Source organism: Panicum hallii, chromosome 6, assembly GCF_002211085.1.
Source record: "Panicum hallii strain FIL2 chromosome 6, PHallii_v3.1, whole genome shotgun sequence".
Taxonomy (NCBI): Eukaryota; Viridiplantae; Streptophyta; class Magnoliopsida; order Poales; family Poaceae; genus Panicum; species Panicum hallii.
This window is the reverse complement of record NC_038047.1, coordinates 10,643,920-10,657,335: the sequence shown is the minus strand read 5'-3', so window position 1 is coordinate 10,657,335 and position 13,416 is coordinate 10,643,920. Positions and strand designations below refer to the sequence as shown.

At 42.8% G+C, this 13,416-nt stretch overlaps 2 protein-coding genes and 1 long non-coding RNA gene across 6 annotated transcripts; 1 reads left to right on the top strand and 2 right to left on the bottom strand.

Annotated features, from left to right (window-relative positions):
* Nucleotides 1-506: 506 nt before the first annotated feature.
* LOC112898487 (CMP-sialic acid transporter 2-like) lies at nt 507-5,948 on the top strand. Of its 2 annotated transcripts, none has more exons than XM_025966821.1 (15): nt 507-1,032; nt 2,199-2,268; nt 2,345-2,399; nt 2,484-2,595; nt 2,747-2,826; nt 3,017-3,092; nt 3,181-3,281; nt 3,563-3,634; nt 3,755-3,803; nt 3,891-3,932; nt 4,041-4,162; nt 4,249-4,308; nt 4,385-4,433; nt 5,181-5,275; nt 5,364-5,948. In XM_025966821.1, exons 1-15 carry the CDS (start codon nt 1,006-1,008, stop codon nt 5,419-5,421), a joined length of 1,068 nt encoding a protein of 355 aa, XP_025822606.1. In that variant the 5' UTR covers nt 507-1,005; the 3' UTR covers nt 5,422-5,948. The 2 variants fall into 2 exon arrangements, with proteins under 2 accessions (XP_025822606.1, XP_025822605.1); XM_025966820.1 differs by having other exon boundaries at nt 511-1,032; nt 2,339-2,399.
* Nucleotides 5,949-6,300: 352 nt separating this feature from the next.
* LOC112898613 lies at nt 6,301-7,864 on the bottom strand. Of its 2 annotated transcripts, none has more exons than XR_003229881.1 (2): nt 7,057-7,864; nt 6,301-6,914 (listed from the first exon to the last, which is right to left on the bottom strand). It is a non-coding gene; the product is annotated as an uncharacterized LOC112898613 (long non-coding RNA). The 2 variants fall into 2 exon arrangements; XR_003229882.1 differs by having other exon boundaries at nt 7,238-7,864.
* A 460-nt stretch (nt 7,865-8,324) lies between these two features.
* LOC112896213 (nuclear pore complex protein NUP43) lies at nt 8,325-13,112 on the bottom strand. Of its 2 annotated transcripts, none has more exons than XM_025964135.1 (5): nt 12,469-13,112; nt 10,539-10,608; nt 9,128-9,362; nt 8,970-9,046; nt 8,325-8,890 (listed from the first exon to the last, which is right to left on the bottom strand). In XM_025964135.1, exons 1-5 carry the CDS (start codon nt 13,062-13,064, stop codon nt 8,816-8,818), a joined length of 1,053 nt encoding a protein of 350 aa, XP_025819920.1. In that variant the 5' UTR covers nt 13,065-13,112; the 3' UTR covers nt 8,325-8,815. The 2 variants fall into 2 exon arrangements, with proteins under 2 accessions (XP_025819920.1, XP_025819921.1); XM_025964136.1 differs by having other exon boundaries at nt 8,970-9,043.
* Nucleotides 13,113-13,416: the final 304 nt, after the last annotated feature.

Genomic DNA, 13,416 nt, shown 5'->3' with positions numbered 1-13,416 from the left:
ATGTTCGAGAAAGGGAACATATCGAGGCACGCAGAAGAGAAGCTGGATTACTGGAAGGAGAATCCCAAGAAACCCATTAGGATAAGGGCACTCAGACTGAAGATGAGGTATTGGAGCAATGTCTTCCACCAAAGAAACGCCCTAACCGGATCGAGGAAGAATCCTCTTGGGAAGAGTAGAGTAACTAAGCTAGAGCAATCATCCTAGTAATAATGTATCCTTTGGAGATGTACCCGACCCTGTTGAAAAATACAGACCGTCCGTCCTTTCTGTACCCTGCCATGTGTGTAAGGCTTGTTCACTCTGCCTTAGTTTTCAGATGGCTGAAAATGGTTGGACCCAAGGCTCGCAAGGAAGAAGGGGAGGGGGTGCTACTCGCGAGGAAAAGGAGGAGGGGGCCATGGCGACGAGGAAGATGAGGAGGGGGCACTACTCGCAAGAAAGAAAAGGAGGGCCCCAGAGGTCTGCGGAGGAGTCACGGAGGCTGAGGTCGGATGATGGGAGAGAAGCGAAGGTCAATTCATTGTACTACGGAAGGGCAAACTCGGCATCGAGGGGAAGGGATCATAAGTGTTATGAATATAGTTGTTATTAAGGTTGATCTCCAATTCCAAATTCTAAATCATTCGAATAACTATATTTAAAGTTAGCCACTACTACTTTTCAATTCTGAGATTCAATATCGTACATCTAAACGCGTGTTAGGCAATGACAGCACCGACATGTTGACCCCACAAGCTGACATGGAGAGGATCACTGAGCCCAGGAAAATTACAGATTTGCCACGCACACTCGACGCTTCCACCGCTCACCGGCTCACCGCCGTGCTGCTCCACACCAGTGACACCACACTACACGCTCCTCGGCTCCCGTGCCCGTGCCACCGACTGCCGGGGAGCCCGAAGCCCAGGGCCCACCCGCCGGCCTCCCCACCCGCCACGAGCGGCGGCGCTCTCCCACCAAACCCCACGCGATTCCGCGGCGGAGCGGGGCGGAGAGGCGGCAATGGGGTACAGGAAGGTGAAGGATCAGGTAAATCCGTGTCTAGATTAGCAACTGCAAAGGGACTCAAACCCCGAGAGGAATTTATCAGATTCAATGCGCCCCTCCGATTTAGGTCTCTTCTGTAGCTTCTTCGATCTAGGAGAAACTCTCTCCCTTTTTCCCCCTCCCCCTTAAGGATTTTTTCCCCGACTCTTTTTGCAGCAATGTCTTCTCCTAGGGTTCGTAGTCTACTGGGAATGGGTACCTGGGCGGTAGATTTCTGTAGCTGTCGTTGTTTGTAGGTGTTTGCTGAGTAGGGTTGCTAATCCAATGGCCATGGTGAATGCGCGTGAGATTGACATGCTTGCAAATACTGTCTGGGGGGAAGTCTGGTCGTTTTCCATGTGCTGGATAATTGCTATTGGCGATGCTGACGATTAGACTGTATTGTTCTCTCAGATTGGCCATGCGCCTGTGGCCGCTTGTTCTGGTATGACCTTAGAATACATGATTGCATTTCCAGCGACCCAGTTTGTGGTATTGGTTAGTTTGGAGACGACTTGAACTGCAGAGGCAAGCAATTGTGTTTGCATTGTCAAATTGCTTGCTGGAATAATGTTCTGGGCCTAGGGTGAAGTTTCAAGTCTGTTTTGGTACGTCCCAGAGCAACCCAACTTCAGCTTTGTGTTTAACTCGCAGCTGAGTCGGGAGGAAAAATATAATTCACTACCTGATAATGGGCTGGCTGCTTGCAAAGTCAAAACTGTTCCAACGCAGTCCAAACCTAAGACATAGTGACTCAGTGTTAGCTCATTCTATGTTCTAGGTTCGGCTCAGTGATGATGTTGATGACTTCTCAAACTTGGAATTCTATCTTTTTCCTTTTGTTTTTGGAGCACTGCAGTGTACATATAGCACAGTGAACTACTTCAAATGTAAGTTGAAGACACAACTGATGGTTCACAAAATGGTGTATCTGTTACTAAACACTAACAGGATGAACTAGACTGGATTTAAATGTGCAGTTCACAATATGTATGGTTTTAACTGGAATTGACCAATTCTGATCCAAGTTCCTATCTCCCATAAGTAACTATATGAAAAGAAAATCAGCACTAACTTGCTTGGGTGTTACTTTGATTTGGTTTTATTCACGATGCCAACCCTTTATTTCATCTCTAGAGCAGTGTCTAACGTATGTTCTGTTCCTGAAGGAGAGTTATGATGATTTATCTCAGAACGATGTAGAAAGTCTTAGTGGGAGGTCTCTATCCAGCGCAAACGGTAAGTTAGTGATACATTCTAAACACTCTTATTATTTGTACAGTGTAGAACTTATTGTTAATTCTTTCAGCTACAGCTACTGGTCTGAGCTCTGCAGATGGTGCAAAAGGCAAGTCTAGTTGGAAGCTAAAGTAAGTGCTGATTCCCTCAACCTCTCTTTACAGTCACTTACTTCCTTCAATATTATTTTACCTCGTATTTTTATGTTGTGACAGGTCTGTTGTTACTCTTGCATTGACGCTGCTAACAAGTTCTCAGGCAATATTAATTGTGTGGTCAAAAAGGGCTGGAAAGTATGAATATAGTGTCACAACAGCTAATTTTTCGGTGAGAAAATTATGTCTCAAGATGTATATTCTATATATTTAGATTGTCCATCTATTTGCATGAAGTAATGTGCCCACTGAAATGTCAGATTTTCTCCTTTTGTTCTTTCAGTACAATCTTATGTTAGTAATTTTTGTCTGTATATGTCAAGGTCGAGGCTTTAAAATGCCTTCTATCACTAGCTGCTCTTTTTAGGACATGGAACCACCATGGTGTTACTGATGATAATAGGTGAGGGCTGCATTTTGGCAACTGTGTTACTCATACTCAGTTTCTACATTTCATGAGTGTATAATTATATAGTTTTACATTAGGCTGGAGTATATCATCATAAGTCTGATTTACCAATTCAAGTCAATTAACATGACATGGTCTCACGTTCCAAAGAAATTTATAACTTATGATTTTATTATTTTTTCAGGTTAACTACATCTTTTGATGAAGTCAGTGTATATCCGATTCCAGCTATTCTTTACATGGTGAAGAACTTATTGCAGGTAAGTGTGGTACTTCTGTGATACAGTCAATTTCATTTCATGATGTTTAGCATTTTGACATACCCATCCTTTTGCTGTTATCTGCCAGTACTATATCTTTGCTTATGTGGACGCACCAGCTTACCAGATCTTGAAGAACCTGAATATCATCAGCACTGGTGTCTTGTACCGCATCATTTTGAAGAAAAAGTTAGTATCTTCTGAGCAACTGCAAATTATCGTTAGATTGTGCTTTGCCGTAGGCAGGGAGCGCTAAAAAGCATGATTGCAGTTTGATTTGTTGATTCCGTTATGGTTGAGAGAAAAGAAATATTGTTCTGTGTTATTGGCTTTCTAGTTGATCACAATTTTTGTTTTCTTCACCTCCTTCCTGGAACTTCTCACAATCTTTGCTTCACCAGTACTTTTTCTCTATCTCCAGTCTTTCACTGTGTGCATATGTATATTCAGTGCCTTCCCTGTCCTTTCAGGTTAAGTGAAATCCAGTGGGCAGCATTTATTCTTCTATGTGCTGGTTGCACGACAGCTCAACTTAATCCTTCGTAAGCACTAAGCAATATTCCACTTCAACTCCCTCCCTAGCTTACATTGTCTAGTCATCATTTGGTCATTTAATGAAATATGAGTTTTGACTAGTTGAAATGTTATTTGCCCTTTTTTAGATCTGACCATGTGCTTCAAACTCCTATTCAAGGTTGGATGCTGGCGATTGTGAGTTGTAACAGAAGATATATTCAGTTTCATTTAGATTACTGTTGGAAGTGTTTCCCTCACCTTGCTGAATTGGTCATTCTGCAGGTGATGGCTCTTTTAAGTGGTTTTGCTGGGGTATATACAGAAGTATGTCTTGTTGCTCTTTGTTTCTCTTCTTGTAAATATCTGACTGTAACTGAATTCACTTGGTGTAAAACATTAGGAAAGGTTTTTATTTATCTTTGGACATGGCAGGCTATCATTAAAAAACGGCCATCAAGAAACATCAATGTGCAGAACTTTTGGCTATACATTTTCGGGGTGATCTTCAATCTAGTTGCAATTTGTGTTCAGGATTATGATGCCGTCATGAATAAGTTAGTGCTTATGGAAACTACTAAACTCTTATGTTGCCTTTAGTAGAATTCATGTATTTAACTTTGACTTATGCTATCTGACACAGAGGCTTTTTCCATGGGTATTCATTCATCACAGTTTTGATGATTCTGAACCATGCACTGAGGTACAAACAACTAACAGTTTTAACTTCTTTTTGTCACCTAATCAAGTAGCTTACACTGGTTTCATTTACCGTGTAGTGGAATTGCTGTTTCAATGGTGATGAAATATGCTGATAACATAGTCAAGGTATGTGCCACTTGCGTTCAAATTTATTCCTGAACATCATTTATGATGCTACTGAAGTTGATTAAGTCGATTCATGTGCAGCCCACTAGGGCCTGACTCCTGTTTATCTATGGCACTGTAGCCCATACACAGCTACTGTTGCAACTTGTGAGTATGGCAGAGACATTAGTTAGTATTAGGTTGATTAGTTTTCAGATTAGATATTTCGTTTTGATACTAGTTGAGGGTTGGATAAGGGCATTTCAAGGACGTAACTAGTAGCAGCAAACTCCTTTGATACTCCATACATTGTTGATGCATATATTTTACTGTATTCCTGTTTTTTCAAACTTGCAAGTTTCTGTTTGTTCTTTTGGGTAGTAAAACAACTACCCTAAGTCTACCAAGTGCCTTATCATTAGCTTAAACAGTAATAATTTATAGCACTTGAAACTACCTTGTGGGTTGCAAAGGGGGAATTTCTCTCTAGCCTACCCAAGCCTAACAAACAGGGCCTAAAATGTTTTGTTGTTGTTGGCATTGCTCCAGGAGAAGAAATAGATACTCCCAAACAGCATAGGGTCATATAGGTGCTTGAGCCTAAAACATATGCGTCTTTTATGTGGATGTTAAATTACTTTATTTTTGTCTTCCTAGTGCTCTTTTGTTTAACCAAGTTAATCTATTGAAGCAGTCTCTATTGAAGCAGTCTTTGACTTAGTCAATGATATATCTAAGAGCAGTTTTTACTGACTTATGTATTTACAGGTTTATTCGACTTCAGTTGCAATGCTTCTGACAGCAGTTGTATCTGTCTTTTTGTTTTACTTCCATTTATCCCTCGCATTCTTCCTTGGATCCACGTAAGTGATAATGAGAATGTCATTGCTGCGCCTGTTAATCAGAACGTTCAAACTCACGATAGAATATCACAATCTGCTCAACCTGCAGGGTTGTGTCTGTCTCAGTGTACCTGCACTCTGTCGGAAAACTTCAACCACAGAAATGACTAATGAGCTTAATTTAGTCGCTGGTCGCTGATCGCTCTTCGGGGGACAAGATTTCAGTCAGTCAGTAATCACTGGATAGCACTGAAAAGATTGCCCCAGATGGAATTCAGGATTCATTCTTAGTGTGATGCTTTGAAGCAAAGTTTCAGGGAGATGGCAAAAACTTGTGGAAGCTAGAAGGCCTTACTCTCTATGCATATGCAGCCACATTCTTATCCTTAGGTAAAAGGTTAAGACCCAGAAATGTTTTGTGGTGGGGTTCTAGCTATTAACCAGATGTAGTCTCTCTTCGCTTCTATGTAGTTCGCTAACGGCTAAGTGTATTGCACCTACTGTTTTGAAATATCAGGTGGCCTACAATACAGTGTGTTAGATTATTTTGCATATAAACTGTCTTTCAGAACTTCAGGGATATTACATACATTTCATGCCAAACACACAGTTACGGCCAATTCAGGCCCTGTTTCTTTCAACTTTTCTGAGAATCTGGATTCGCTGAGAATCCGCTAAGCTTGGCATTTGGCAACCCTGTTTATTTCTGTTAGATTGTCTGTCCAGTGTGTAAAATGATCAGTATGCCCCTGAGGCTGATGGTAGCTCATTTGATTCATGAATATGAGCATAATGTGATATTGACAATATTTTTAAAGTTTGTAAAACACAAAATTTGATTAAATAATTAGTAATACATTCCAAGTCATCGAACTAGCCAAGGCAATCATTGATAGTGTTTGCTTGATTATTTCTATTAGAATGTCTGTCTTGTGTGTAAAATGACCTGTATGCCCCTGAGACTGATGATAGCTCATTTGATTCGTGAATATGAGCATAATGTGATATTGATAATATTTGTAAAGTTTGTAAAACACAAAATTTGATTAAGTAATTAGTAATACATTCAAAGTCATAGAACTAGCCAAGGCAATCATTGATAGTGTTTTACAAGTCAAACAATACCCATTAGTTCAAGATAAATAGACTACAACAGATAATCACCCACGCAAAGCTGAGGCAATTGCACCACGAAAGGCACCCATATCAATTCATCCGCCGAAAGACTCCATCTCCTGTCGTACCTTGGTTACCATGAACTTGAACTTCTACTTCAGAAAGACTCCATCTCCCGTCGTACCTTGGTTACCATGAACTTGAACTTCTACTTCAGGCATAGACGTGGCAAAGTCTACGTCTTGTTCTGCATTATCCCTAATGAAATTATGAAGAGCCACGCAGGCCGTGATAATTGTTGATTGCTTCTCAATTGGATAGGCCGGCATGTTCAATAGAATACGCCACTTTATTTTTAAGACTCCAAATGAACGCTCAATGCCTCTAAGGAATGAATGTGCATAGTTGAACAACTCCTTTGATCCAGCCGGGTGGCAACCGTGTTGCCATTCGGCTAAAAAAGACACATGGTACCTTTGTCCCTTGTATGGTGCCAAAAATCCTTTTCTGTTAGGATACCCGGAATCAACGAGATAATACTTCCCTACATGTGATTAAATTAATTATGCATCAAAAATAGCAAAGGAAAATATGTATGGAAGTAAACGAAAAAACAAATGATTAATATCACTGTTGTCACTTTTGTTTATGATGTCAACAGCCAATCCATTGACACACTCAAGTACCTCTTCTAACTTCCTGCTAACAGTTTCTAGTGAATGACCAAACTGTTCTTCACTTGCCTAAAAGATTGAGGTGCACCACATGTCCATAAAAACATTCCTAAGACTTCTTTGGTACATATTCCTCTACTTGCCCTCAAACCATATTGATCAACCAATGTGTCATGAAGTAACAGGTGCTGACCTTTTAGCACCTGCATCCACCGTTTGTGTGGCCCTCTCATCCTCACGTTCACCCTCTCCCAGTCCATCAGTCTCAGCACCAGCAGCACTACCACCACGACCAGGAACATATGCCGTCTCATTTGTAACACTTATAGCGTCAAACATGCTCCTTAGCAAGTCCTCATGCTCAAGTGGTGTAGTTTTCAAAGTGATACAGCCGGGCATGGCCTGAAAAATTGCAGACAACATAAACATCAATTAGTCCAATTTGTACAACACATGATAAGTGGTATGGATAGATAATCATTAGCCCCGCCGCCTCCCTACAGCCGCTCCCAGCGCCGCCCGCCCTCCTCCCCAACCGTGCCGCCCGCTCTCCTCCCCCGCCACGCAGCCCGTTGTCCTCCCCCCGCCGCGCAGCCCGCCCTCCTCCAGCCCGCCGAGCCGCCCGCCCCCCTCCCCCGCCGCGCAGCCCGCCCTCCTCCGGCCCGCGGTCCTCACCCCGCCGCGCACGGGATCTGTGGTGCGAGCGAGGAGGGACCTCCGGGAAGACGGCAGCCTGGGGGGCGGCGGCGCTGAGGAGGCCTCGCGAGAGGTAGGGAACTAGAGGGAGGAGAGGGTATCGGTGGAAGGTGAGGAGGGGTTTTCGTACCGCGGGGGGCTGGTCGCGTTTCGTCCGCAAGGCAAATCGCGGTGGGGGGCCTTCTCGCGGTGCGGTACCGCGCCGCGACCGCGAAGCGTCGGCGCCGCCACCGCGGAAACAAACGGGATTTCAAGCAAAGTGCCTTCAGCTTTTTCACAGCATTTCACTCAGATGTGTCTGCTGTTAATTTTGTAGGAATCACGTTTGGTTTGTATTATGGAGAAATCGACTCTGGACATTACAATCGGACATGCCTGCTGTGAAATTCGTAGTCTTGAAGAAACTGTGGCCATTTGCTAAAATAAGTTGCTGTTTAACACCTAACAGGTGCTATTTCAAATTTTGGGTACGCTAAGGAGGCAAACTGCAAAGAGTTGCCTTTCCCTTCCTTAAAACTGTACGCCTGTACCGCAAACCGACCGCTATCTAACCTTTAGGCTCAGTTGGGCAGTGCTAACAGAAATTTAAAAATATCTCAGATGAATAAAATATAAGTGCTAGTGCAAATGCCAAGCAAGTGCTAGTGCAAATGCCAACCATACGAAATAGTTACAACTTTTTTTTAATAGTTACAACTTACATTCACCAACCCCAAACACACAAATTGCGTTGCTACCATCCTATATCAAACTGGTAACGGTAAGCATCACACATTGTCGAATTACACAGCTAGGAGCTAGACCAAAAGATATCCTCACAATCTGCAGGCATCGGTGACAACATAAGCTCCTAAAGCTTCCAACGGCACAACATCAGGTCAAGTATGCAGAGTTCGGGGGGCCAAGCACGCCTTTTTCCTGCAGTGGTAGCCCAGGACCAAAGAGTAACAGAACGGTCTATGAATATGGGAGTCCTCAGAAGTCAGAAGATTGTTATTCTGACATAGTAGTTCCAGCTACCAATGGGCCGAACACCTCACATGAAGTTTTATGAGATCCTCGGATGGTGAAAATTCTATTCTTCTGCCATTGTATCTCTACCACGTGTTAGGACACCAATCGATTCCCATTCCAGTGCGCAGACCACATCCTGTTCAAAATGCCCAATAGTATTGATATCATTTTTCAAGTTGAAAGAACTTGCTCATTCGATGAAGTCATGAACTTACAGAAGGGTTCTGAGGATCTATGTCAAAGGAGTTGATTGCACAGGCTTCAGCAAGAAGTTCAAGGGGTCTCTCATCTGCTAATAAAAGAGTTACGTGAAGCAATTTGCATAAATACCAACAACCAAAATGGTGGTACATGTTGCTCATAATGGGCTTACCTTGTTCGACAACTGCAAGGATCCCATCCTCTGAGCACATCATCACTGGCAATATTTTTGAGGATGCAGATGAGATGATATCAGAAGACTGGGTGTAGGTGTCAAAAAGAACCTCCCAGACCTCACTCTCACACACTGGCTCAGTTGTTCCATTAAAGCCTACGCCAGAGAGTGGTATAGGTTGCTGTGGCCACCGCAAATCCCAGGCAAATATTGTCCCAGAGGAGCCTCCCACCTACAAACATCCACAGGTCATTGATGTTGCAGTAATGAGTCATGACTCATTTGAACACATCCATAAAACTCATCTGGAGTGTGTGCTCAACAGGGTTGGACCGGTGGACCAACAGCAAAGACCATCAAGGATCTGAACACCACACTAGAGATAACATGACCTACGTGCCCCTCATCAACAGCAACGCAGTGACCTGTATCCCAGGTTTATCACAATCCATGCTCCCCAATCACCTTGCCAGTGGACTATATTACATGTATCCCCACTACCCCAATCCTTATAAATGCAAGAATGTACACTATAGCAGATGACCACTGGTACACTAACCAAATTATCGCAATCTAATTAAATATTTAGAATAACTAAGAGATTTTATAGGACAAAGCAACTCTCAGTATAAATAACAAATCAGTTTCAGAAAATGATGTAAGCAACATATACAGATACTTGTTTGCACGAAGAAAACTGTTCTGTTAAGAGCATTATCGTGTACTGAAAACATAGAAAGAGAAACTTCTTCAGAACAATTAAAAGCTAATGACTTCACAGTGTACATAGGTCAGTCTAGTATTCTTCCATTTTAATATTTTGGTTTGTACACAAGGTAAGCTTCTGCTTAACATAGCAATCATGTTCATAAGAGCGGTGACGCGGATCAGCAAAAGCATCCAACTTATAACAACGGCATTAATTACCATTAACACTTACACAACTTTAATACTTGCATACAAGACCAAATGTTTAGGATGAAGCCAGAAAAGAATACGATTTAAACCGACAAACAACAAAGTGCTATGGATTGTTTTTGTCTAACATTCTCTTGCAAGATTGCTCATTGTGCACTGATGTAGGTTTCCTCTTATTGAACTAAATCAAGGCCTATTTGTGATATAGGAACCTCAAAGAATTTGAGGGAGAAACAAACTATTGCCTGATATTCTGCCTGACTGAATTCCATATTTCAACTTGCAGCTTTATCGCTGTATATACACATTAATTTGTACAACCATCAGCTATTCAAATCTGTTCATCACTAAGTTATATGGTATACGGATATTTATTATCCTAGAGGCTACATCCTCGTCTACCACTTAAATAACAAAGAGAGCTTATTTGAACTCATTTACCAACTGAAGTAAGCATGCATCTGCTATGATATTGAATCTTAGTTCTTACCACACAGATATGCTTTCTTGATGGATTAATGTCAATGGAATGCACCATGCCAGTAACGATGCCACGACCCCTGCACTCGTAAGTTCAACCATTGTCAGCGTGATAGCAGTGCTTGTATAACACATACAATGAAAATATACGGCAGAAAGATTGTTTGGATTTCCCCATTTTCTATTTTATCACATGTTAGCAAATATTGTAGACAGTTTGTCTTGAGGAGGGCAGATCTCAGGTTAAATATCAATTACGGACTAGATGTCAGCACTAGAAGAAAATCTAGATTCTTGAAATCAAGATACTGAAGTTGAAAGTAAACTATCCATTCATAGGGCCTGTTTGGTAGAGCTCCATCTGATTCTGATTCTCTATGAGAGCTGATTCTTTGAGAGAAGTGATTCTGTGGCTGAAAGTGATTCTCTTTGATTCTCTAGCATAAACTCTTAAAATCAGGATGGAGAATCATTTCACAGATCAGGAGAAGCTACTTTTTTCAGCTCCTAGCCTCTTACTTCATTTCATAGAATCATTTCACAGAATCAGCAGAAAATCACTTCTCTTTGAAAAACTGTTTGGCAAAGCTCTTGCTGGATTCAGCAGAGAATCAGCTTTGGAAGCTCTGCCAAATGCACCCATAATGTTCACCTCAGTGTAAACTTACTTTTGTAATTGTCTAATGCATGGCAACGTTTTGTAGAATAAGCATGTTTTCGGGACACCTGATTTGGACTTTAAATGTAATTCACAAATGCCACCATGCTCTATAAATGTACTCATGTAAAGTAAAATGTAAAAGCATTTCAAGTAAGATTTTGTTGGGAGACTACAATTTGTTAAACAGCTACAATTAAACTAGATGACAGTTCTAATTACCATAAAGAATTAACAGGCTCAAACCATGCACCAAAACCATCACAGAAAGTCTCTTCAGTACAGCATAGCCCAAAGCCAAAATCGAAAGAAATGCACAATCTATCGAATTCTGCACCAGAGCTTATCCATAGCTATGGAACTTTAAAAGAAATGGTGACCACTAAGCTAGGATTTGAAGTGGAAGGTACGGATGACCAACAATTTACTTACTTTTAATGACTAATTAACTCAAATGCTCGCGAAACATGATCACCAAAGCAATGTCTGTATGTGCCAATATTTCGGAAGGTAATGACATACAGAGTCATCACCAAAATGTACTAATCCACAAGAAAACCACAAAGCAATAAAAAGTTGGTAAAATAGGCATATTCGTCCCTCAATTATCGTACAAGGGCCAAGCTCATCCCTCAACTTTTAATTGGGCCAATTTAATCCTCCAACTTCTGTTTTCGGGTCAATCTTGTCCCTCGTCATAGTTGGTCATCCATGTTGACATGCCACGTCATCCTAGGCACATCCTAGGCATATTTTTCGCTGAGTCATCACTACCAAATGTCATATATGTCTCCATCTATTACAAAGTCACTCAAACTCCATCCACCTTATTTTCTCTCATCTTGCACTCAACCTAACATTGAGTAAATCACTAAATTGGAGAGCAAACCGTGTTTTCCGAAAAAATAAAGGGTTGGCGGTGGCCTAACAATATATGGAGGAGAGATGGGATACAAACAAGAGGCATTTAGGATTTTTTTTTAAAAAACATATAGGATATTTTGGTAATGGTGACTTCATGGAACACATGCCTAAGGTGACATGGCATGCCAACGTGAATGGCCACCTAGTACGAGGGACAAGATTGACTCGAAAATAGAAGTTTGAGGACTAAATTGGTCCAATTCAAAGTTGAGGGACAAACCTGACCCTCGGTTTATAGTTGAAGGGATGAAAACATCTATTTTGCCTAAAAAGTTCTTAATCCTACTGCTACCAGAAATCTATTATTATCAGGAAGATAAACTAGAAACACTAAAGATCCAGGTTTTCCTACACTCACCAGATGCCATTGCACTGCGCCACCACGGCATCCCCCTTCCTCCGATCCCACCACTGCACGCCACACCCGGCGCCGCCCGTGGCGAACTCCGCCGGCGACGCCCACCTGGCGGCCTCGTACCCTACCATCCCCTTCCCGTCCCACACTCTCCTCGCCACCAACCTCCCGTCCCCTCCCCCACCGACAGCATGCACTCTCCCGTCCTCCCCCGCCGTGACCCACTCCTCGCCTCCGAAGTCAAGGCCCCGGACTGGGCCCACGTGGAACCCGGCGCCGCCGGGGACGGCCACCGCCGCGTCGGAGTCCAGCGAGGGCGGGAGGAGGTGGAGCGAGCCCGACGAGGTGGCGGCGGCGAGCGCGGCGGGGGAGCAGCGGAGCGCAGTGGCGCGGGACGGGAGCGGGAGGGAGGCGTACGGGGAGGTGGGGTCGGAGAGCGGGAGGAGGTGAATGCTGGAGGCGGCAGGGCCCGAGGAGGGGTCGAAGATGGCGGCGGCGAGGAGGCGCTCGGAGGGGGAGGCGGCGGAGGAGGGGAGCCACCGGACGAGGTCGACGGAGGCGGCGAGCGGGTGGCGGCGGAACGAAGGGGAGTCAGCCATTACTGGGGTTTGAAGGTTTAGGGTTCCGGGTGTTTGTGCTCGGAGGGATATGGATGCTAAAACCATTATCGTGGTTCGAAAAGGACTGATAGTAGGGAATTTTAAATTCTTAATAAATAATTAAAAATTTTCAAGGTGTAATACCGATTTTATTCATTATGCAAAGAAATTAGAATGCAGCTCATATTTTGTAAAAATTATCATGGCTTCTCTACATGCTGGTTTTTTTTATCAAAGATTATATTTAGTTAAGAGAAATTTAATCCATTGCCGTTACGAGGGAGAGTGTGGCGTAAAATTTTCCAAACTCATCTACTACTAGAAAATGGAGAATCACAATAGTGAGTGGAAG